General features: G+C 39.3%; 6 protein-coding genes across 9 annotated transcripts; 4 read left to right on the top strand and 2 right to left on the bottom strand.

Annotated features, from left to right (window-relative positions):
- The first annotated feature begins 285 nt into the window (after positions 1-285).
- LOC129789068 (28S ribosomal protein S29, mitochondrial) lies at positions 286-1,773 on the top strand. Its single transcript, XM_055825697.1, has 2 exons — positions 286-514; positions 578-1,773. Exon 2 carries the CDS (start codon positions 580-582, stop codon positions 1,726-1,728), a length of 1,149 nt encoding a protein of 382 aa, XP_055681672.1. The 5' UTR covers positions 286-514; positions 578-579; the 3' UTR covers positions 1,729-1,773.
- LOC129789189 (uncharacterized) lies at positions 1,774-9,712 on the bottom strand. The gene is made up of 5 exons (XM_055825837.1): positions 9,234-9,712; positions 7,675-9,175; positions 5,458-5,605; positions 3,524-3,908; positions 1,774-3,459 (listed from the first exon to the last, which is right to left on the bottom strand). The coding sequence occupies exons 1-5, from the start codon at positions 9,621-9,623 to the stop codon at positions 1,975-1,977; spliced, it is 3,909 nt and encodes a 1,302-aa protein (XP_055681812.1). The 5' UTR covers positions 9,624-9,712; the 3' UTR covers positions 1,774-1,974.
- On the top strand, positions 4,251-7,461 carry LOC129789056 (THAP domain-containing protein 5-like). Of its 4 annotated transcripts, none has more exons than XM_055825680.1 (7): positions 4,251-4,357; positions 5,099-5,378; positions 5,450-5,977; positions 6,045-6,256; positions 6,327-6,474; positions 6,615-6,671; positions 7,284-7,461. In XM_055825680.1, the coding sequence occupies exons 2-7, from the start codon at positions 5,120-5,122 to the stop codon at positions 7,334-7,336; spliced, it is 1,257 nt and encodes a 418-aa protein (XP_055681655.1). In that variant the 5' UTR covers positions 4,251-4,357; positions 5,099-5,119; the 3' UTR covers positions 7,337-7,461. The 4 variants fall into 4 exon arrangements, with proteins under 4 accessions (XP_055681655.1, XP_055681653.1, XP_055681656.1 ...); XM_055825678.1 differs by having other exon boundaries at positions 4,252-4,357; positions 6,615-6,690; XM_055825681.1 differs by having other exon boundaries at positions 4,257-4,357; positions 5,109-5,378.
- A 224-nt stretch (positions 9,713-9,936) lies between the features above and the next one.
- On the top strand, positions 9,937-11,341 carry LOC129789067 (cyclin-K). The gene has a single exon (XM_055825696.1). The coding sequence runs from the start codon at positions 10,107-10,109 to the stop codon at positions 11,277-11,279; it is 1,173 nt and encodes a 390-aa protein (XP_055681671.1). The 5' UTR covers positions 9,937-10,106; the 3' UTR covers positions 11,280-11,341.
- Positions 11,336-23,972, bottom strand: LOC129788950 (tyrosine-protein phosphatase non-receptor type 21). The gene is made up of 8 exons (XM_055825446.1): positions 23,505-23,972; positions 17,306-18,657; positions 14,378-15,760; positions 12,606-12,824; positions 12,337-12,513; positions 12,111-12,270; positions 11,803-11,966; positions 11,336-11,727 (listed from the first exon to the last, which is right to left on the bottom strand). Exons 1-8 carry the CDS (start codon positions 23,593-23,595, stop codon positions 11,599-11,601), a joined length of 3,675 nt encoding a protein of 1,224 aa, XP_055681421.1. The 5' UTR covers positions 23,596-23,972; the 3' UTR covers positions 11,336-11,598.
- LOC129789095 (DNA-dependent metalloprotease SPRTN-like) lies at positions 19,069-20,543 on the top strand. Its single transcript, XM_055825734.1, has 3 exons — positions 19,069-19,292; positions 19,365-20,133; positions 20,268-20,543. Exons 1-3 carry the CDS (start codon positions 19,287-19,289, stop codon positions 20,414-20,416), a joined length of 924 nt encoding a protein of 307 aa, XP_055681709.1. The 5' UTR covers positions 19,069-19,286; the 3' UTR covers positions 20,417-20,543.
- Positions 23,973-24,053: the final 81 nt, after the last annotated feature.

The following is a 24,053-nucleotide window of genomic DNA, read 5'->3' as shown; positions in this document are numbered from 1 at the left end:
TAGTCAGAACTGAAGAGAATATTTTCAACATTTTGTCTTACATAGTGGGAAAAACAAACAAGAAAAAACTCGTTATAAAGACCGAAGAGAATATGCTTTTGGATGATTTTTTTTAAGAAAACTCTTAGTTTGCTTATTGGTGTTTTTTTTTTAATAAATGGAATAAAGTTAGACAATTAATTGTACAACATTTCCATGGAGTTATACGTAAATCATGAAGATCTCGTTAAAAAATTGTTAAAATCATTGAAATTAAATAGGAACTTCATACGATTTTTAGGATGTGTTGATGGGTTAGTGTAAAACATGAAACATCAACATTATACGCACACAAACACGACTCGTCGTATGCACACACCCTTACTTTCCACACAATTGCATGGAAATCGATGAAAAATATGTTTCTTCTATGTTTCACACTCAACATGAAACATAATCCTCCACCACGAGTTTCAAAATAACACCACAAATAGGCCAGAAAATCTTCATTTTCCTGTATTTCCTGCCATCTCAGGTTCTTACAGTTAACTGAAATATCAAGAAAAGCTAACTTACAATCATTTTCTTATATTAACAGTGATGTTACGCGGCAGAGTTCTTCCTGTTGTGCGATTTCGGCATTCCTGCAGAAGTTCCGCAACACTTCCGGATCAGGCGGCTTCATTTGAGGAATTCCGCACCGGTGAAGCTCAACCATCTAAGCAGAGTCTCCTGCATGAGGGAAAATTCTACACAGTTGCCCCGGAAGTTAAGAAGCGCCTCTTCACACATGGAGGCTTTCCGCGATTGTACGAGAAGCAGGTGAAGACATTCGCCGAAGCAACACTAATGGTCAGGAAACCCGCCCTAGAAATAATGGATTACATCGGAAGGACGAATTTCAATAAACCCCCAATTCGGTATGTTCTGTACGGGAAGGATGGAGTAGGGAAGTCCCTGACAATGGCACATTTGCTGCATTTTGGCATGGAGAATGGCTTTGTGATTGTTCACGTGCCCTGGGTGGCTAATTGGCTGAAGAGACCACGAGAACTGGTGAGCCTCAATGAACCTGAAGGATTCCACGACATGCCTCTCGATGCTGCAGCATGGCTCATTCACTTCAAGACACAGAATCAGCCATTGCTATCCCAGTCAGAGCTGACAGTGAGCAAGGAGTATGTGTGGAGTCCGAGAGAATCCACCCCAAAGGGAGCAACGCTGCTGGAACTCGTGGAACATGGGATAAATCGCATGAAATTCGCATCGGGAACTATTGAGGCACTTCTGCAGGAACTGAAGATTCTCTCCACGGCCGGGAAGTGCAGGACAATGGTGGCAATTGATGGTTTCAATGCGTTTCTCGTGAAAAAGACCACCCTTCAGGGGTTATACAAGAAGCGAATCCCTCCGGAGAAGATCACCATTGTCAAACCATTCCTGGACATTGTTAATCAGGATTGGCAGAATGGCGTTTGCATCCTCACTGTGGACAAAATGGCCGTTGAACGTGGAACCACAGAAAATGAATTACCTTTCAATCTCCTGGGCAGGGAAGGATTTGAACTCTTAGATCCCTTTGTGCCCATCCACGTGGGTGATTACACAGAGAAAGAGTACTACAGTTGCATTGAATACTACCTCAATCGTCGGTGGATCCAAAATCGCCAGGATGGGTATGATGAGGAGCTAAAGTACCTCAGTGCGAAGAATCCTTTTAAATTAATGCAGCTGTGTTCATCCTTATAAGCTTATTATTGTTTTTTTTTTAATATAGAAGAAAAATTAGGAAAATTATCTCGTTTTATTCATTTCTTTTATTCCAAATCATGAAAAAAATTATAAATTTTTTTTTTCAAAATGGCGTTCTATAGCGTCGGCGTCCTTTCCTCAAGATGGCGTGTTTTTAGGTAAATAAATAATTTCTTAAACAATTCACATTTTAATCAGACTTCAAAAGATTTCAAGGACTTTCTGGCACTCAGTTGATCCAATCTAGGTCAAGTCTGCGTCCAACATTTCAGCGAGTTTATTCTTAATTTCAACGGGAGTCCGAAGATCTTGATCCTTGAAATGCGTTTTCTTGTAGTGATCCCACATAACGCGCACATTTGTGAATTTTTCCGGGCACAGACGACAATGGTAGGGCTTTTCACCCGTGTGCAGACGCATGTGGCTCACGAGATTGCATTTAGCACGGAAGGCCTTCCCGCAGGCCAGGCATTTGTGGGGTTTCTCTCCCGTGTGCGTGAGGACGTGCAATCTCAGATGGGCATTCACGCGGAAGGCAGCATCGCAGGAATCGCATTTGTACGGCCTCTCGCCCGTGTGGAGGCGGATGTGGACCTTCATCTGATTGTAGTACCGGAAGTGTCGATCGCAGTGCGGGCATTTGAAGGGTTTCTCCCCAGTGTGGGAGCGCAGATGCTCCTGGTGCTGCGTCACATATTTGGAGGTTTTTCCGCATGTTGGACAAATGAGAATCTTCCTTCCCTTTCCACGCGCTGCATTCTCTTCCTGGCGCTTCTGGGACATTTCCTGCTCGTACGCTATTCGTTCATCAGGCGTGAAATGAAGAATTTGGTGTCGTTTAAGAAATCTAAGTCTTGTGAAGGATTTCCCACAGGTGTGGCAGTTGAATTGAGGAACGTCTTCGGTTGAAGAAGGCTGCCCTGTGGTGTTAATCTCATCCGTGTGCATCCGGAGGTGAGTTTTGAGATTGTTGGACTGCGAAAAGGACTTTCCGCAGAAGTTGCAGGCAAATTTCCTTACGCCGTTGTGCACCACCTGGATGTGCCTCCTGACATTACCATAGCTGATGTGTAAGCCACAAATCTCGCATCTTTCCGTCTGCCCACTGTGCTTCATTTTATGCGCCAAGAGAACGAATTTTGTCTTCACATTCATCTGGCAGACTTCACAGAAAAACTTTTTCTTCTTATTCTTCTTGTTTTCTGGATCTTCCTGATTAGCCAAATCTTTAATTTCTTCATTTCCTGGAAGAGTTTCTTCCTCTACTCCTCCGAATGTGTCTGGAAGTTCTTCTCTGTCTTCTATCTCTTCCGTATCTTCTGACCATGGATGGGAATTATCTTCAGTAATGTCATTTTCAAGAATTTCTTCCATATCTTGCACGTCTTCAACCTCTTCAATGGGCGGATCATCTCCAGACTCAACAATTTCTTTCTTAACAAAGCGTTCGAGGAGTCTCCTATACGTGAACTCATACTGAACCCGGAATGCCATTAAATCCTCCAACTTATTCCCACATTTCCGGCAAATAAACTTGAAGAATGAATTCATTTCTTCATTTTCCAACTTAATAATCTTCCCCAATTCCTCCTGATAGAGAGTATTGGACGGAGCAGAAATATCAATCAAATCTTCCGTTGATTCACAAACCTGACAGAAGGAAAATACTTCAGTCTCTTCAGGATTGCTGACCAGTTCAATGGGATTTGGATCTGTTTCTATTTTCACCTGAAAATTCAACAATATTATTAATTTGATTTAACTTTTAATATGTACATTTCTCTGGGCTTACCTCAGGGTCTGATGCATTCAGGAAGACTTTGTTGAAGCAGGTCTCATTGAAATTTCCCGAATTCGTGGAACAAACATCCGGTGGATGAGGATGAGGCTCTCCGGGAAAAATGGAAGGAACAGCTTCTGGATGAAGTCTGTATTTCTTCAGGGGAATAATTGTGAGACGTCCATCGATACGGTGGTACTTTTCCACATGATCAGGTGCAAAGTGGTGTAGGCATATCCTGTGATTCCGCTTCGATGTCACTTCCGGTCTTCCAATAGCCCGGTACCACTTTTCACGCAGTTTAGGAGCATCCGGGAATGGAAATGTTTGCCTTTTGGGCTCAATTGTAGAACTTTTGCATCCCTTCACTATACATCTGACCATTTTATCTAGAATCCTAATTTATTCTATGAGATTTAATGGAATTTTTTTTAACAAAAATTCCAAAAAAAAAACACAAATGTTTATATTTTTTAACAGATCAGCTGATTTTGTTAGGTTATATTCCTCGATATTCACTGTAGTATTTTTCTACGTTTTTCTATCAAATTAAATTCTTTGTTATTGTTTTTTAGACTAAAGAATTAGTTTTATTCACTTCATTGTAATTTTCTCTTTATGAAAAAAAAATTAACAAAGACCTCAAAGACAATGAAAAAGGAAAAAATTGCCTTTAGCATAATTTTGAAGCACAAACCGCCATTCGATGTTTTCCGGAAGTGTTCTATGAAATTCCATCGACCTTCCATAGGAAACGTAGACATCTCCTTGTATTCAGTCCGTGAAAAAAGCGAACATTGTCAGCGGAGAAATTCTTTTCTAATTTCCAATTGATTTTCCTCAAAGGTAAGTCATAATTTCTTATTCCATTTACTATGTGGGTGGCATAGAAGCTCCTGTGGGTGAAAAAATACATAAACACCCCACTTAAATGGGTTAAAAAGGTGATTTTCTCAAATTTCTCCGCGGACCTCAAGCTTCAGTGAGCCGCCATGGACAGTTCCGACGAAAATTTTACGCGCTTTTTTTCACAATTTTCTATATTTTGTTTAAAATGTTTATTTGGAAAGTAATGTTTGGGGAAAATGCTGAAAAAATCAATGGAAGACGATGAATTAAATGAAAATTGATACTCTGTGGGTTTTCTCGAGAAATTAGTCGGAATTTTGCAAAATTGGGGACGCGCGGGACTCCGTATTGGCGTCTCTTCGTTTTCCTCCTTCCGCGGAAAAAGATCTCCTTCCAAATGACGATTAGAAAACTTCCAGGAGACAATGTAAGAATTCTTCGATCGCTAATCCGCGGAAATTCTCGACGCGGGAAAAAAGGAAGAAAATTGAGGAAAAGAAAAAACTACAGGTCATGGCAAAAAATTAGAGACGCTTTAAAATATAATTATTTTATGAATTAAAAATATTTAAATGTTTATTAAGAGTCAAAGAACATTAACGAAGCATTAGCACGAATGCTTCATGCACGTAGGAGAATAAACAAGAGTGACGTCATTCTTTACATTTTTAGGACTTTTCTTTGGATATTTTTTTTATTTCATAAAATCCATAAAATGAATAAATTCCATTCATCAAGATCTTTGCAGATTAAGCAGAAATGTCGGGAATTTGCTGCGTAACAAGCTGCCGGAAGCGTTTGGAGAGGAATAAGCGCAACGTGAAATCCTTCTCCTTTCCAAATGATACAAAACGAAGGAAGTTGTGGGTGCAAGCCATTCAGAGTGTGCAGAAGAATTGGGTTCCATCGGCCTTCAACAGGATCTGCAATGAGCACTTCAAGCAAAATGACTTCTACACAAGTGAGAAAACTAAGGAATTGCTCCTCAAGACAAACGCAGTTCCGTCCATTTTTCACGGTAAGAGACAAGTTTTGGAGGCTTTGAGGAATTTCTTAAAAATTCTTTAATTTTCCTTTTTTTTTTTAAAGTATCAGACCATGTTGAAGTCGTGGAAAGGAGACCACTTAGATCGGCGAAATCATCATCAATCACAAGCCCAACAATTAAGCACGAGAATGAGGCTTCATCCTTCAATGAGGACGATATAATTGAGAATGATCCGGGAACGGAGGTGGGTAATCCGACTGTCATTGAGGAGTACATAATTGAGCAGGATCCCTTAACGGGCAATACGGAGTACAAATTCAGCGGAACTACGACAAAATTCTACGGGCAGGTGGAGGCGAGTGATTCAGAGGAAGACATGGGGCAGGAAACAATTGAGGAAGTTCACGGGGATGATGACACATCGTTGACGCTCAAGCTATCAAAGCTCATTTCCGAGGAGAATATCTCAAGTGCTTGTGCGGAGAAATTGTTGAGTATTCTCAAGCAACATGGGCATGCGGAGTTGCCAAAGAAATCCGAAGAGCTCCATCCGGAAATCGTTGAGCCGGAAAATGAGGAAATTGAGCACATGAATAAGGTTCTGGATTACGTTGTTGCAGAAGCTAAAGGTGAGATTTCCTTCTCCTTAAAAAATTCTCTCAAGAATTTAGCTGAAAAATCTTTTTTTTCTTCCAGACATTGAGGCAAAGATTCAATTTAAATTGAACTTCCTGTCAAAATGCCTCAATCGCATTGAGTGCAAAGTTCAAGCACTCGCAGTGAGGCCAATTGTAACGGCAGGAAAGGATTTCTATCCCGTCAGCACGACATTCACGAGTCTCTTCCCCATTGATAGCATTGAGAAGCTGACGGAGGTTGAGGAGAAGATTGACGAAGATGAGAGTATGGTGAGTTTATCTTGATGAATCTTTAATTGATTTCAAGCAGGAATTGATGTAAAAATCTTTTTTTATTTAGGAAGCAAACATCCGTTCAGTTCTCAGTTCACATCCTCGTACGTGGATGAAGAGGATGTTCTCCGATGAGCTCATGGAGCAGTTTAACTTGAATGGATCGGGCAATAAAGGGAACTTTATGGAGCTAAAAATCGTCAAGATCATTGAAAGTAAGATAGACACAGATTGGGGGAGACTAGGGCAAATAAAGAGAGAATTTCCTGTCCGACAACTACTGCCCCAGTCTCTCCTAGAGTTTAAAACTTTAACGAAATAATGATTTTTTTTACTAATTTCTTTAATTTTTCAGAATTCGTCTCTCGTGGCGATATTCTTCATCAGAAGCGTCAATGCAAGGATCGCTATAGTAAGACTTTATTGAGACAGTAAGTTGCTTCTGTTGGCCATTTATCTGCGCTAGATGAAAATTAGTTACCACTCATACTTTGAAAAAATAAGTTTGGGATTGAAATTCAATAATCAATCCTTAATTTCATAAGAGAAAGATTTTGATTTAAAGGAAAAGAAAATTTAAAAAAAAGGTTAAAATTAATGAATTTATTTGGGACGATTTAACGACATTAGAAAATCCTTGAAATACTTGAAATTTCAAAGATTTTAATGATTCCTTAGTCGCTGAATAGGACCGAATATTTAAAACAATTTAAGAATCCTTTATTCTAATCCTTAAACTACGATTTGTAAGTGGACAGATCTTTGATTTTTCATTAAAAATTCCAATTTAAAGATCTCTGTGGTAACCAAAGAAGCAAGAAAAGCTTCAAAAATTAATTTTCAACTAGCGCTGATCTGCCTTCAGGAGTTACTAATCTCTGTAGTTTTGGTGTTTTTTTAGTTTTCTTTTCTTTTTAACAACTTTTGCATGTTTTCCATTCAAGTGGCTGAAAAAAAGCTTTTTTTCTGCATGAAAAATAAAATTCAAATTATTAAAATAATTTTTTATCAATTTATTTTCCAGGAAAAGGAAAACTGTACAAATCCCGGAAGATGGAGAATGAAGAAATCTACTAAACAGAGACATAAAATTCCCATTTTAAATTTAATAACTTTTAGATAATGAAATAAATGGAATTTCCTTTTGCAATAAAGCAACAAAAAATATTTCAAAATGTAGAAATAAAATAGAATTCAGAGAATTTTGTGATTTGGTCCTTTTAAAATCCAAAATTAGGCCTAAAGCCTTGATCCGAAGGCAAATTTTTAGGAATATAATTATCATTTCTACGTAAATTAGATTTAATTAGAAAGTCCATCAATTTTTTTCTTTTTCATTAATAATTTTAATCTTATTTGATTTTAAAATACTTTTTACAAATCATTTCATTGAGCTTTATACTCAATTCATTGACCAAGATGACTCCCTGGTGTTTCCTTGAGTACTTCATCGAGTTTCCGTTGAATATCAGTTGGAGTCCGGAGGTTCTGCCCCTTGAAATGAATCTTCTTGTAGTGATCCCTGAGAACTCGGGCATTTGTGAACTTTTCCGGGCAGATGCGGCAGTGAAAGGGCTTCTCACCCGTATGCAGGCGCATGTGATCATTGAGATTCCACTTTACGCGGAAATCCTTCCCGCAGACCAGGCATTTGTGGGGCTTCTCCCCCGTGTGGAGTTTCATGTGCCCCTTTAGATGCGTCTTCTGCCGGAAGGCTGCATTGCACAGGCTACACTTGTAGGGTCTCTCTCCCGTGTGGAGGAGCATGTGCGTTCGCAGGGTGTTCCGTTCCCGGAAGCATGTCCCGCATGTTGCGCACCGGAAGGGCTTCTCACCCGTGTGACAACGCATATGACCCTCCAATTGCTGAGGTGTTGTCACGTACTTCCCACAAATGGGACAAATACGCCCAATATGCTTCCCATTCTTCATGTTACTCTTCGCTGTATTCCTCTGGAGTCGCTGAAGGACCTTCTTCATCTTCTCCGTTTGCTCCTCCACCGGGACGTGCTTGTACTTGTGCATCTTCAGGTAGCCGGGACTCTTGAAGACCCCAAAGCAGATGTCACACTCATATATGGATTTCTGATGCACAAACATGTGCCCCTTGAGACCTCCGGACTGTGAAAAAGTCTTCTTACAGATGTGGCAGACGTAATCCCGGCGATTCTCATGGATTGTCTTGATGTGACGCGAGAGATTTGCATCGCATTGGAATTTTTTGTCGCAAAGCTTGCAAGTGGGCTTCTTTTCATCACCCTTGTGGAGGATCTGGTGCTGCTCCACCTCGTATCGATTCTTCATCCACTTTTTGCAAATTTTGCAGCACTTTCCTTTCCTTCTTTTTCCTTTTTTTGTTTCTTGCAAATGTGATTCGATTGAATCCTTCTGATCATTCTGACAGATACTTCCGGAGACTTCTTCCTCTTCATTGACGTCTTTTGTGCAATCCTGAGAAGTTTGGGAATCATAAACTGTCCAATCATTCGCGCAATTGTCTGAATTTTCATCTCCTGGGGAATTCAAGGAGACACCAGCAATTCTAGCATCTCCTTCTGCGTCTTTGGGAGGTTCCTCCTTGGCGGGAACATGAATTTTAGCATCCGGAACATCACTCTCCATACGAATTATTCGCTCAAGGAGTTTTTTATACGTGAACTCATACTGATTCCTGAAGGCATTCATATCCTCCAATTTATCTCCACACTGTCGACAAATGTACTTGAGCATTGCAGCCACTTGGTCGTCCTGGAAGTAGGTCACCTTCCGGAGTTCTTCGCGGAAGTAGGTATTTGTCTGCTCGGAAATATCAATGAGATCTTCTGTGGATTCACACACCTGACAAAGCAGGAGATTGTCAATTGCATCAACACCCTGGGCAATTACAATTGGATTATTTTCCTGCTTCACATCCATCTGGAAATAAATCTTTATTAAAAAAAAAACAGGATTCAAAGGATTTCTCTTCTCTCACCTCAAATACCGAATCGTTGAGATAGATCTCATTGAGAAATTGAGAATTCCCTGGTTTTGTAGATTCAGCGGAAGTGTACACATAAGTACATTCTTCTGGAAGCTCAGGATGAGGTTTTCCAGGAAAAACCGAAGGAATAGCCCCTGGGTGAAGTTTTAATCTCTTCAGGGGGATATTTGTAATCTTCCCATCAACACGATGGAATTTCTCGACGTCTTCTGGTGTGAAATGAAACAGGCATACCCTGGAATAGCGTCCCGCCGTCAGGCCTGGACGTCCAATTGCCCGGGCCCATTTTTCACACATTTCCGGAGAATCTGGGAATGAAAATGTTTGCCTCCTCGATTTAAGCTGATAACTCGTACAGCCTTTTACTGAACACTTTCCCATTTTTTTTGTTTTCTTTTTGCACTGGGATTGATGGATTCTGTTTTTGGTGGTCAATTCCTCCTGACCAGCAGCAGAAAATGTTATACACTGTTAAAAAAAAAGACTAAAAACATAACCTATACTTCATTTTAATTTTTATTGAATAAAAATGAGACTTTAAAGGAAAAGACCACGGAAAGACGAAAGAGCTTCTTCATACAAACAAAAGTGAGGATTAAGATAAATTCCTGGCCTCTTCCTGCACAATAAACTTTCACAATTTACTTTTTTAACAGTGTACTAATGGACAAATTCAAAAATATTCTATGTTTCTGTCAAAGTTTTTTTTTGAGGTTAGGAAAATCTTAATTTTGTGAGAGTCCCCAAAATAAATGAAAACAATGTGAAAGAAAATCTTGTGAAATTCATTAAAAAATCAGGGAAACTGCAGTGAAAAGTGTTTGTTTGACAATTGAAAAAGTCACTTGTGAGTGCAGGGAAACCATGAAAATGCCCTGCTGGTACTACGAGAAGAAAGATCTGCGGAATACGCCCTCCATCAAGGATGGAATTGATTTTGACACGGAGCGACGTTACCGGAAAGAGGGGGCTCGCTTCATAATGGAATGCGGCACAGCTATGGGTTTGGGGCACAACACCATGGCCACGGGGATTGTCTACTTCCATCGCTTCTACATGTTTCACTCATTTCGTACCTTTCCGCGCTACGTTACGGCCTGTTGCTGCCTCCTGCTGGCCGGAAAGGTGGAGGAAACCCCGAAGAAGTGCATGTCAATCATCAAGACGGCCAAGGGGCTGCTGTCGGAGCACAAATTCCTGTCATTTGGGGAAGATCCAAAGGAGGAAGTTATGACACTCGAACGGATTTTGTTGCAGACAATCAAGTTTGATCTACAGGTGGATCATCCGTATGGGTTTCTCGTGAAGTACGCCAAATGCTTCAAGGGTGACAGCACAAAGCTACAGAAGATGGTGCAGATGGCGTGGAATTTCGTCAATGATTCCCTGAGTACGACGGTGTGCCTTCAGTGGGAGCCCGAGATCATTGCTGTGGCCCTCATTCATCTCGCCAGCAAACTCAGCAAGTTCACCGTGACCGATTGGACGGGAAAGCAGCCGAATCATCTGCGGTGGTGGGATATGTTCGTGGCGGATGTCACGATGGAAATTCTCGAGGATATCTGCCATCAGGTGTTGGATCTCTACCAGCAGGCCAACAATAGTGCATCCCTCCCCGATAGTCCACCTCAGCTGCCACCCAGCAAGGCCAGTCCACCCATGAAACGTGCCCATTTGACGTCTCCAGCCACTAAAATTGATCCCTCGGGGACAATTGGCAAAGTCAGCGACGATAAAATCGATTCCGGAGCTCCCATTCCCAAAATTATCTCCACGGACAACGTGCACTACCCCTACCCACCCGCCTATGCTCCCATGTACTCCCATCCACCACCCTATAGTGCTCCAGCTCCTCCACATCCCGCCGTCCTCCCATCATCCTCATCCGTCTATCCGGCAGCACAATACCCCCCGGCTGCTGTTCCTCCACACTACTCAGCTCCTGTGCCACCATTGGTTCATCCACCAGCTCACACCTCAAACTACTACCAACCACCCCTTCCCGGGCGACAACCCTACTACCCACCACCCACGTAACCTCCCCCTCAATGTAATTTGAACCTTTTCAAATGAATAAAGAAAAAGCCTCCATGTGAGAATTATTCTGCATTATTATTCCTCATCTCAAAAAGAAGGCACACACACACACGTGCGTTCATCTCCATGATGCACTTCCTGCTTGAAAAGAAGTTGCTGCCACATAGAGCTAAATCGCCCAATAATATCACAAAATACAATAAAAATTAATTTACAATTATAAATCTCCAGGAAGCTTAAATTCGTCTCTCTCTCCTGCCCAAAAAATGGAACAGGGATGTGGATATTTCCTTTGGGAAGACCCCCTTCTCTCTCTCTTTTAGATGAGTCGTGTCCGTTTCAGGTAGTGAATGAGGACGGCATAGATGAATTTGTATTGTATGAGTGAAGGCACAATATTGTCCCGTTGATGGCGCATTTGACCCACAACACGCGGAATATCGAGATCCTGCAAAAAAATCATTTTCTGTTAAAGAAATCTTTTCTCTTTGATGGATTTTATGGAAAAAGAAAAAGGACAAACCTGATTGTGATCGAGTGTAAAGAGGAGAAGATCCGCTGCGAGGGTCACACCTGAGCGTCCTCCACCTTCAGAGCAGTGAATTAAAACAGGGGGATTTGTATTGTGACCAGGAGGAATCTCATTCACCGACGCCATGCGTACGGAGTTCAATTCTTCCAGGAAATCTGTTGAAAAAAGAATTTATCAATAAAACAAAAATTATTTGAATTTCTCAAATCTAAAAGCTCCTTGAAAAGACATTTCGAAGATTTCATTCTTTCCTTCATCAGGTATTTTGACAGAGAGAAAAAAAAACTGAAAGCACTTACCTAAAAAATGTCCAACGGATTTGGGTGTATTGAGTTCATTCCAGTCTGAGTAGTAAATGTGCCACACTGAGCGATACCTTTTGCTCTGCGTATGATAAATTCTCAATTTGCTGGTGATACACCGATCAGTCTCTTGAGAGAATTCCCGCCAAACTTGATACTTTGATAAAAAATACAAAATTAAAAAAAATGCGATGATTTTAATTTATTTTTTGGTTATTCTTACCTGTCCATATTCGAGACATTTATCTGAACACGATGGAACATATTGAATTTCCGCTGAAAGTTGAACGAGAAGATAGACATCGGCCTCCCACACGCACTTCCAAAAAATATCTGCCGTTGCCGTATCAAAGGGGCTCTGTGCTACAATGTAGAAGCGCTGTTTTGAGCCCACTGTTGCCTATATAAAGAGTAACAAAAAGAATTTATTAATAAAAATTCTCAAGAAGAGAAATTTTACTGAAAAAAAAAATCAAAAAAAAATTCTCTCACCGTCACATGCGAGGCATTCACATAGCCCATCCGATTGTTCATTGATGGCACCAAACGGACCCGATTGTCGTCATGCGGCAGAAAATTCGGATCAAGATTCTTCATTTTATTCTCCTCATGAAGAGCCACCTCGTACTTTGCATTGTCCTTCCGCTTTGGAATTCGTTCAAATTCAATGAATAATTCTTCGTCATTTAATTTATCTTCGAGAATTTGGCACTGAAAATCAAATAAAATTATTATTCATTAGATGGAATGTAATGGGGTGAATAGGATTCAAATGGAGGGAATTGGGATTTATTTAAAAAAAAATCTGTAGTTGATGTAGAGAGAATGAAATAGCCAATAAGGATGGTTTACTGAAACCTTTAAGCCAATCAGAGAGTTCTTTTCTTTCTCATCTATATTTTACTGCAAGGTTGATTCGAATGATTTACAGAAATAAGAAAAAAAAATTAATAAATAAACGCAAAAAAAGAAAAAACTTATGATTTTATTTTTAAATCCTTGGTTTTTATTTTTTACGCAGAGACGCAAATCGCGTAAAGAACATAACCTAACATTCTTTTTACCACATTTACACTTTTAGTGCGTTAGAAACAAAAATGAGGGATTAAATTCAAAACGCAGTTCTTTACAATTAAATGAACTCTTACAAAAGAACTAAATATTGAGCATTTTGTAATAAAATTCTTATTTTGTGTTTTCAACATGGCGTAATGGACATAACCTTAAATTTCGACGTTCTTACGTGAATATTTTCTAAATTTTAATTAAACTAATATTTAATTTAATGAAGAATTTAGTCATTTTTTATGTTATAGGAGTAAAAAACACGGGAATCGACCTTCAGAAATTCCTTATTTTATTGAACACGATGTTTCGGAGATATATCACCTTCTTCAGGTAAAATTATCTGGAAGTCTTGAAAATTATTTTCAAACACATTTCTGATTTATTTTAACGTACAAGAAATGTGAGTTTAGGTACCTGTCTTTACGTCCCTAAATCTAATTCAATTTTAAAAGGTCAGATCTTTCATTAGATCCCTTTAGGCAATTACGCAATTTTTTGTGCGTATAAGATTTTTTTCCTCTGATTTTTCATTACGTTTTCATTGGATCGATTTTCAGAAAACATTTTATCTCTAAGGTTTTAGTAACTTTGTAGTAAATTTCAACAAATTTTAATTCTTTTAACGTTCAAAAGAGTTTTGTCAACATACACAAAAAGAACTTTAAATTGTAATTCTTTCTTTCGCTTTACAAAACCTATATAAATCCTACTAATCTCTAGTCTAAGCCTTTAAAGAAAATTCATCGAAATGATAAAGAACTTGAAGGCTTTTAAATGTTCTTTCCCTTTTAAATTACATAAAACTATAAAGCTTCAAATTAATGAAACAAAAGGGAAGCCCTAAAAATTCAAACAAAGTACTTAATCTTCTTTTTTTTTTAACTTTTTTTCTTTAAGAAAAAGCTTTATTGCAAACAAGAGATTAAGAACTAAAGGAAAATTTAAAAAAAAATGAAATAATCTCTTTTATAAGTCTTCATCACCATTTGTTGTTAATTTATGGAATTTGCAACATGCTGTGAGTTCATCTTTTCCGAGATCTCGCGCGAGAGAGAAAGAAATGAAAATTATTCCACCACGCTCTTTTTTTTTGTATAATATACTTTGCATGAGAGATTCGTAATAAAATTGCAACCATATGCGTTGATTTTGTAATGAATGAAAATGAAAAAAAAAAATAAATAAAATTCACTCACCAATTTTTCTTTGCTTATATTCGCCGAGAGTGGCTGCAAACGCGGCAATCCCGTTGACCATCGATGCTTAATGTTATCCTCTTCATCCTTTGACAGGGTATTCTTACTTTTACTCTTCTCCCTCCCGAGTGTGGCACTTTTTTGCTTATCCGACAGAGAATTCTTGCTACGACTAAGAATTCCCCAGCGTTTCTTACGTTTCTCCTTACTCCCCGCACTTATGCCCGAATCCGTCGTTGCGACGGTGTAGTTGGAACTTTGCGATGAATCCAGGAGATTTGTTGAATGTGATCGATTTAGGGAAGCTTTGGGGGATGATTCCGCACTCTCGGGTATCCTTTTGCTGCCACTGTGGTCGTGATTGATGCGGGATGTTGTTGTCTCCACGTGGGGACTGTTTGTGTAGACGCCGGAAGCACTCGAAATGGGATTTGAGGCAGTTTTTGTGAGTGGCAAATGATCCATTTTGTGTGCGTCCGCCACATCCACGTAGCTACGTTCTCGACTATTGAGTATTGCATCAACTGTGGGCGTATTGTCGACTTGCTGCTTCACACCAGACGTCACACTTGATGCTCTCTCACGCACTGGGGTGGCAGCAGCATCTTTGTGCCACGGCAGCGGCACATTCTCATAGATCGGCTCCACGGAACCCCCACCATTCATCTGATGCGCCAACGATGGTGTACTGTGAAGCAGCTGTTTCGTCCCATTCTGCAGCAATTGCTCCACATCGTGCTGCTGGAGGCAGTAGTAGATATTGTTTGATTGCATCTGCGGCGGTGGTGGTGGCTTTGTCACCCCATTCGCTTCGATATAATTCAAATTCTCATACGTCCCATGCGGTAGGTAGCTCTGAGAGTGCCGCAGTCGCACTGTTCCCCCTCCGCCGGCCATGTGATAATACCCAGGATTGATAACAGCTGCATGGGATTTCATGTAGGTCGCCTGATTGTAGGGATTTGTGAGGAAAGTGCGCGATGACACGAGATCCGGACTTGAACCCGAAACGTACGCCCCACGGTACCCCATTAGAGCACGATGAGATGCCAAAGCGAGGTCAGGTGTGGACGTTGAACTGAGCCTATTTGCCGAATACGGCGGTGGTGGCTTATTCAGCTTCATCATTCGAAATCTCTGCGTCATACTGTCCATCCCGTAGACCCCAGTAGAGTCCACAAGGTGCCCAGCTGCGTTGTACATTGGATTTGTTGTTTGTGTCACATCCGGGTAGTGTTGCTGCAGTTGTGCTCCGAAAATCATGTCCGCCGTTAGAGCTGCTCTGTGGACATCAGGTTGACTGCCACTGTACAACGGAACGGCTGCATGGCCATCGGAAAGGAGTCCCGAAGGCATCTGGATGACGCTACTATTGAGACGAACCTACAAATTAAACATTTTCTTTGTAAAACTCTATAAAAAAATGTACTGGTAAGCAGACCAAGCTTACGAGAGCTGTTTTTCTTTCAATTTAATGACAGCATCAATCTCAAATCCGTTTGTACCATTAAATTCTACAACTAATAACCTACAAAATGACAGATTCTCAGAGTGATCAGTATTCTAAGTGTCAAAAAATTAAAATTTTATTACCAAAGGCGAAAAATTCCCATACAAAAAGTGAGCCATTTTCACTCTTCAGCTTCATAAATAAGTGGACCGTGTACAGGGCCTGCAAATTAATTTAAATACGTGCAAAGTCCGAAAAAGTTGGAAAGTCATCCCTCAAGAAATCTTTAGAAGGCCATATCTCGAGAACGGATCCATAGATTTTCGATTTTGAGCTATCGTTGGAAAGGTCTTAATCTCAACTATAACATATAAAAATGTGAAGTAAATTGATAATGGCATTTTTAAAATATTCGAGTTCGAAATTTTAAAAAAATTTTGATTTTGACTTTAGCGCCTCTCGCGGTCATTTCTCGAAATTGCAATGTTCTAAATATTTGTAGGGTTTCACGAAACCTTTCATTAGCGCTTGAGTTGATCAAAATCAGACTTGTAGAACCCGAGGTATGACATGTTAAAGTTGGAACTCAATATTTTCAAAATGGCGACATAATTTTTTTTAATTAATTTTTTATAAATAGATGTTATAGTAGGCTGTCGGCCCAGTAGAGCAGTGGCAAAGCAGACGGTCCCAGTGTCCGTTTGCTCTGTCCCTGGGAGGGTCGGCGGGTTCGAGGCTCGGTGGTGTTCGATTGGCTGTAATGCAGATATGAAAAAAGATCTCATTCGGTCAGGAATGCCCCCACTCGTTCCCACCAGTGCAATATTACAACGAGAGGCAACTCTTGAACTGATATTGACTGCTCTGCACCGTTGCTTGTGATAAAAACTTATGAATGAGGAATATTCCTAACACAAAGTCACAATGCAACAAAAGTGCCTCTCTGAGGTTGACGTCAGGTCGGCAGCCGGTCATTAAAATCAAAGCCAAAATTTGTGTGTGAGAAGCCAACCCCAGTAATGGGACAAATGGCTATGTGTGTTGTTGTTGTTTGTTAGATGTTATAGTAGGCTATAATATATAAAAAAAAATGAAGCAAATCGACACGTTTTCGAGATATTCATCGAAAATTTTGTTTTTGATTTTTGGCCCGCTAGCGGTCACTTTTGAAACTTTCGATGTTCAAGAGAGTTGTAGGGTTTGTTGAGATCTTTAATTTGATCCCGGGTTGATCGAAATCGGTCAAGCCGTTTTCGAGTTATGATCGATTTTCGATGAAAAATTGTGGCGGCCATATTGGCTAAACGGCTTGACCGATTTTCGAAAATGAGGTATCGTTGGAAAGGTCTTGATGGCCCCTACAACATATAAAAATTTCAGATTTTTAGCTATTACAGGGTTTGAAAGAAACACAGCTAAAAGATTTGCTTTGTAAAATTCAATTAATTAAAAAATATTTCAACAAAAAGAAAACTCACTTCACTTGAATTTGGACGATATTTCTGCTGAATAGCCGTCTCGTAGTCCGGTGCTTGACGATATGTTGGCAAAAGTTGACGATATGCCGCCAATTTGTCATCCTGCCTCTCTTGCGGCACTGCCAGTCCATTTGTATTATTATTCGTGAGATCGAGGCACGATGAACTCTGCGCGCGATTACTTAGCGATGCATTGGAGCCGGCAAATGGTGGTGCTAAGCCCCAATTGCTGCTATTCTGTGTCGATGGCATTTGCTGTGTGGATGCAGCCCAGCTGGAGTCAATTGTTTGCTGTGACGTCGTCAGTGGGGGCATGTTGTTGACCACAAAATCCGACGATGATTGCCATTTCCCACCACTCAGCTGTTGATCCGATGCTCGCCAATTACTCGCTGCTTGTTCAATTAGTAAATTCTCCCGACTATCCATCACACTCTCCCCTCTTGCTTGCTGAAATACATTCATATTCATAGCCCCGGACGAGGAATTCGGTGGACCTGAAATCATATTCTTCTCATTGGAGGCATAGAAGAGATGCTGCAGGACACACAGGCGCCAAAAGTAGCGTCCCATCTCCCCATCGGGCATTGTGAAGCCCACACTATTCTCCGGCACGGTGCACTCAATACTAAAGTTCTTCTTGAGATTCACAACATTCGTGATATCTCGCCAACGGTAGACTTTTGCCTGATTTGCCCCCACAACGGTGATTCCCCACACAGAGAGCACAAGGAAGACCTCATTCCCCGCATCATCCTTCGCGGGGAATCTCTCCTGCCCATAGCCCTCGAGCTGCTGACACGTGAGTATGTACAGCTCCTCTGCAGCTGACTGCGTGAGATTGTTTCGTTCCGAATTCTGCTGCAGCACCTCCTCTGTTAACTTCTCCGACAACCCCTCCTCGATGAGGCGTTTGGGGAAGGGTAGCATTGTCTTCAGGTAGTCAATCGTGTGCTTCTCCTTCTGATGAATATCCGATTCCGCCTGGCGCGCATAGATGGCCAAGAGAACTGCCTGCTGCGGATCACAGTGTATCCGTCCCTCAACAATGTCACTCTTAACTTGGAGAAAATAGTAATAGCGCGTCGTATCGTCGCGTATCATTGACACCCCACACTCCACGTAGTACATGACCCGCAGTGAAAGTTTCTGCGACGATGCGTACTTCTCCAGTTGCCGATTCAGCGGGCGCTCCAGGTCAATCCAGCGAGATTCTGTCGTGTTCTCCTTCATTATGTACCGCAGCCCAAAGAATTCGGGTTGATTTATCGATAAACGCTGACACACATTTGCCAGGCATTCCTTCCCTGTGCTCTCCGAATCCAACGTACAGTCCACACATGCTGAGGAATCTGTTGAAGGAATAAAAATGTTTTTTTTTTTATAAATAAAATTCTTTTCGGGGGAAATTAATTCTTTTGCACCACAGATGCTTCCAAAAAATAATGGATTAATTTGCGGGAAATTGTTAAGAAATTATTTTCTTTTGAGAAAATAGTTTTGAATTATTTTTTATTGATTTTTTGCTTAAAAAATTGAATATTTCACTTGTTTACCTTTTTTGTCAATAAAAAAATCTTTTCTTCTAATTTCATTGTTTGGTTAATTTATTTTATTTAAAACTAATTTAATTTTTTTTATTTTCTTGAAAATTTTAATCTTATTTTAGTTAGAACGGTTATAACCGTTAGAACTGAAGAATTCAAAGAACCATTTTTAGAACATTCTTCTCAAAGGACTTTTTTTTAGTACACTGGCAACATAACCTCAAAAATTCCTTCGAACTGTCAAAAAATGTGTTTGTTTGTCTTCCAATAATAGTGAAAATTGAATTTTCTGATTAGAAAAAACTACCAAAAGTACAAATAAATGTTAATAAAAGTTCCTTTCTAACTGAAGAACATTCCGTAGTATTAAATCAAGGAAATCAAGTGAATTTTCATTGAGAACAAAAATCTATTTGTAATGCAAAAGGATAATTATGGCCGTAAGATTTCTTCTTTTCTTTGTTTAACTTTTCTTCCTCATGGTATTTTTATTTTCTTTGTGTGTGGATCAGGAGGAGAAGGATTGGCACATGTGCCAGACACAGAATATGGTTTTGAGTCAGTGGGAACTGCTGGATCCCACACCGAATATTTATGAGCTATGCAGGGAATTTGATAAGCGCTTCTTTGAAAATATGCTCGCACTAAGGAGTGTCCAGGTACGGTGGTCTCACAAACTCCGTGCTGAAGTTGCTGGCCAGTGTTCATACCATGGACACTTCCGAAGATACAAAACAGCAACAATAACACTGAGTGTGCCCCTCTTAAAGTACCGCCCCAGGAAGGATCTCATTAGGACGTTGCTGCACGAAATGATTCATGCATATTGCTACATAAAGGGTATCTGGACAGGTGATGGGCATCAGGGAGGATTCATCACGATGATGAATCACATCAATGAAAGAGCTGGAACGACTATTTCCGTCTATCATGAATATCATGCTGAATTTTTCTACACACGGAGACACGTCTGGCGATGCAGTGGCCCCTGTCGCGATATGGGGCCCTATTATGGATACGTGGGACGGCATAGAGCACGTCCAATACCGAGAAATCACTCCCAAGGGGGACACCCTGTGTGCAGGGGGCGATATATTAAGATAAAAGGTTCCGGAGTTTCTCGCAAATACTTCTGCGCGCCACCTCTTCAGGATCTCATGAATGACACCCTTGATGAGGATCTGCTGAATGTGGCCAATTCCGTGGAGTCAATGTGGGGAGATCAGTCGATTATTGATGATTTCTTGGGGCCAGATACATTAATGGAGGATGCTTTCAAAGGTAAAATATCAACTTTCCTTTTCCGGAAATAAATTGAATTATGACCAATTTAGCCCCAGACTCCCCTATAACTTTATATTAATCATTATACTTCTACCTTTATAAATGTTTTGATTGATTTTATCAATTTATAGATCGAGACAGTTCAAAAAATACATTGCTTTTGGAAGAGGTAGAAAAACCACCAGCAGACACGACAACGACTTCAACAGCTGATGCCCTGGATAAGGCAATAATTGAGGAATTTCTGGGGCAAGACACCCTAATGAAGTCTTATCAGTAACAAAACTAATACAAAACTTTCTGAGTAATATTTATTCAAACCCAAAAAAAAAAATGGAGCAACAAAGAGTGAAAATTATTTATTTACAAATCATTAAAAAAAATTTATTTTTTACCCCAAAAAAAAATTTTTTTTTTAAAACTTTTCACTAGAAACTTTTCAACTCTGTTCACTCTATCAAAGCAGAGAGAGAGAGAAGGTTTAGGAGAGAGAAAAAAAAAGAAAATGTTGAAAAGAAATCTCAGCGAGAGTACCTGATTTAGGTCTCGAACACTGAAAGCTGCGCGCGAGAATTTTTATCGCTCTGCTAAAGGTAAATATCGCAAAGTATGTTTAATTGCTCAAGAATTCCACATATTTTGCTGGTTCTCATCTTATCATTGAGGCCTTATCAGTGTGCTCACCGCAGTGAGATTGTAAATTCGAAGAAACTGCAAAATGTGAAGAGAGCTCCTTTATTTTCTTTTTCAGCACAATACTGCGAAATTCTGTCTTTTTTTATTATTTGTCTGTCTCTCCAAAAAATGCTTCTCTAAGCATTTTTTTTGGTCGATAAAATGGGAATATTTTCTTGCTTATTTCACATGAAATTTAATACGTTGTCCGGGAGAGAGGTGCAAAAAAGAGGCTCACAGAAATAAAAAAAAAATGAAAATTCTGCCATAAACAATATTAAATCGATGACATACATCGCACGCTCTTCTATTCCAATTTCAACTCTCTCTCCCCTACAAGCTGGCCCTTTTAGCCATTCTTCCATCTACCATGCGGTTTGTGGTAGTAAGAAAAATGAGAATTTCAGTTCACACAACTAACCAAAAAAAAAAAGAATAAAAAGCTCCCAGAACATTTTTTTTTTTGAGAATATTATCTCACACACAAGAAATTCCCATCAATATTCTTTGGCTGTTGCAGCACGAAACGATAAACTCACCAGCAGTGCCTCCGCGCCCGCTTATTTACGAAATAAGTTGATTGAAAGAAATTTATATGCTGCCCAGAAATGAATAAAGTGCGACAATATGTTGTCCCCCCGTCGCAACTTTTATTCGCATTTTCATTCACAAAACACACCATGAATAGAAGAAAAGATGTGAATGACCTCTATGATGGGAATTTTCCAACATAAAACTCTATGGAAAATGGTTCACATGTTTTTCTTTTTTGTAAATCATTCTATTAAGATAATAATTTTACATTAAATCTATTTCATTAAAGTTTGTCTTTCTTTCTTTCTGTAAAACATAAAGAAACATTCCACGTGGTATAAAGATTAGTCGGTGGTTTGTCGATCATTCAACTGGAGGTCATTTTATGAATCATGCAGTTTCAGGTATATTTGGTGTACTACTGAATTCTCACATGAGTGAGAATAAAAGAGATAAATTCGTCACTGAAACTGATTTTTTATTCAATAGTTGGCAAAAAATGTGAATAATTCCAAATTGAAGGGAAATATTAATTAAATCATCCGTGAATAATTAATTCCCTTTAAAATCACATTAAAGGTAAAGGGCGGGATAATCGTTAAGAAAAAAGAATACTTAACAAAGCCATTCAATTAAATATGTAAATTGATCAAAGAATGGTAAAGTTTTGGGAATAAGAATTTAATGATTTCTAAAAAGAATTCACATGATAAAAATTCGCCTTTAGGCAGAAAATTGTTTCTAAAATGTATTTTCAGAGATGCTATAAAATAAAATTTTTATAGCATCCCAGACACATACCAAAATATGTGAAAACCTTTTTGGTTAGAAAACTGCAATAATTCCTTACAAATAGATCAAAATAAACTAAAATCCTCCAATTATACCAATATTAAAATGTTTATGGCCCTAAGCACTAGTCTGCAAAGGGCAGAATAAAATTTTATTCTATTTTTAAAATGTTTATAGCATGAAATATTTCATTTATATGTATCTTGGCTAAAAGCTGAAACAGAATGCAATAGTTTCGAAATGAACCAATAATGGCGTTTCTGCAAAATAAGAGCGATGTTTATTACTTTTTTATAGCAATCATGGGACACAACTTTAATAGGTAATTCCTGTGATATCTAATCTTTATAAAATTCTTTCCATTTTGTAGAAAATCGCTTTATCTTATAAAAGCTTCTGAAGGATTAACGAATCCAGAAAAAAATTATGGCATCATAGACACGTTTTAAAAATGTTTTATAGTACAAAATGTAACTTGACTAGATTAGGAGTTTAGATTTATCGAATTAATCAAATCTTACAAATATTTTTCATAGAATTTCAGAAAGTATTCTGATGTTTAATTTATGAGATTTGTTAGAATTATCAGAATATTTCCAAGTTTTTTGCGTAGTTTGCACATTTTTTTATTTATTAAAATCAAGTGTTTTTAAGCCCCAGTCCTCCCTAAAATTGCATTGTAATTTTTTTACATCTCTTTCTCCTGTAACATCAATCATAAAATCTCTCTATGATGAACTTAATTTCAAGAAAAAAAATAAAACAATGCTACGACACTTTTTCTTTTTGCTCATCTTTTGTGAATGAGCGACGAGCTTCAAGGTGGAATAAAGTTGATTGTGGAATAAGAAGGTGGATATTGTGTAAATGCGAGAATTATGAATAAGAGAAATACTTGAAATTCCTAAACTGTGTGCGGCACCTAATACTACCTACCTCTACTGCTAGTAAGTACATAAAAAAAACAACATTTTACTACAACTTTTGTGACGCAGCGATTGAATGAATTCCAAACTTACGCTATTTTGATTGCTTCGCAACAGTTGTGATAAATAAATAAAATAATAAGGAATTATAAATTAAAAGTGAAAAAATATTTGCAGCATGAAATCATTCATTGAGACACGGAATCAGGCACGCAGAACGAAAAATGTGCAGGCCTCCAATTTAATATTATGTACAAACTTCTCTTTTTTCTCCCAACAAACTGTGACGACGCGAATAACAAAGTCTCGCCTTCGCTTTTCATCTCACTCAACCAATAATCCGCGCCTCTCTTCTTTCCCGTTGTTAATCAGCAATTTTGGGAGCATCTGCCTTTCCGGATGCGTACGTGTGTAGGTGTCCGGAAGTGTGGGGAAACTCACCTAGCAAGTGCTCAACAGAAATAACAAATAGATTCTTTGATGTGACGTTGTAATGGCGAGAGCGCTTCTTCAGCTTCAGCTTGAATGGCATCTTTGGAACACTTTCTTCCACCACAGAGACACCACAACTTCCTCTTGCTCCTCCGGCGGAGGTTTGATTATTTTATTCAGAGAAAAAAACTCTCCTCAACCTTCTTTTATCACTTTGTCGCAGCCAGTGGCTCTTTTTCTCTCACACAAAAACACGTCTCTTGCAGCCCAAAAAAATGCCACATATAAACAACCACTGTAGCTGCAATTTACACGGAATTTCCTGCAAAATACGCACTGAACACAATCAAATTACGTTAGCATTTTCCCTAAAATAAACTCGAGGCACTTTTCACAACAGTTTTCGCCCGATTTTCCACCTCTTTTGCACACTTTTCCGCGAAAGCGCACTTTGCTTGTCAAACTTGGCGAGCGATATGGCATTAGTGTGTCCCTTAAAATACCCACCGCAATGCGCTTTACATTAGACTGTCCTAAATGTGTACTCTTTTGAATTTC

This window comes from Lutzomyia longipalpis, chromosome 2, assembly GCF_024334085.1.
Source record: "Lutzomyia longipalpis isolate SR_M1_2022 chromosome 2, ASM2433408v1".
Classification (NCBI taxonomy): Eukaryota; Metazoa; Arthropoda; class Insecta; order Diptera; family Psychodidae; genus Lutzomyia; species Lutzomyia longipalpis.
This window is presented reverse-complemented; position numbering and strand designations above follow the sequence as displayed.

Bases quoted from the DNA above. Each gene is read 5' to 3' on its own strand.
- LOC129789095 (XM_055825734.1), top strand. The intron at 20,134-20,267 runs GTAAAATATCAA...ATCAATTTATAG, and splicing joins AATGGAGGATGCTTTCAAAG to ATCGAGACAGTTCAAAAAAT.
- LOC129789056 (XM_055825678.1), top strand. From the start codon at position 5,120: ATGTCGGGAATTTGCTGCGTAACAAGCTGCCGGAAGCGTTTGGAGAGG. The intron at 5,978-6,044 runs GTGAGATTTCCT...TTTTTCTTCCAG, and splicing joins CGTTGTTGCAGAAGCTAAAG to ACATTGAGGCAAAGATTCAA. The intron at 6,257-6,326 runs GTGAGTTTATCT...TTTTTTATTTAG, and splicing joins TTGACGAAGATGAGAGTATG to GAAGCAAACATCCGTTCAGT.
- LOC129789189 (XM_055825837.1), bottom strand. From the start codon at position 9,623: ATGGGAAAGTGTTCAGTAAAAGGCTGTACGAGTTATCAGCTTAAATCG. The intron at 5,606-7,674 runs GTCAATGAATTG...CCTCAATGACAG, and splicing joins AACACCAGGGAGTCATCTTG to TCGGATTACCCACCTCCGTT. The intron at 3,909-5,457 runs GTCTGATACTTT...AGAATAAATTAG, and splicing joins CTTTCCACGACTTCAACATG to GATTCTAGATAAAATGGTCA.
- LOC129788950 (XM_055825446.1), bottom strand. From the start codon at position 23,595: ATGCCATTCAAGCTGAAGCTGAAGAAGCGCTCTCGCCATTACAACGTC. The intron at 18,658-23,504 runs GTGAGTTTCCCC...TTCCTTCAACAG, and splicing joins TTCTGTTGAGCACTTGCTAG to ATTCCTCAGCATGTGTGGAC. The intron at 11,728-11,802 runs GTTTGTCCTTTT...ATTTTTTTGCAG, and splicing joins TTACACTCGATCACAATCAG to GATCTCGATATTCCGCGTGT.
- LOC129789068 (XM_055825697.1), top strand. From the start codon at position 580: ATGTTACGCGGCAGAGTTCTTCCTGTTGTGCGATTTCGGCATTCCTGC.
- LOC129789067 (XM_055825696.1), top strand. From the start codon at position 10,107: ATGAAAATGCCCTGCTGGTACTACGAGAAGAAAGATCTGCGGAATACG.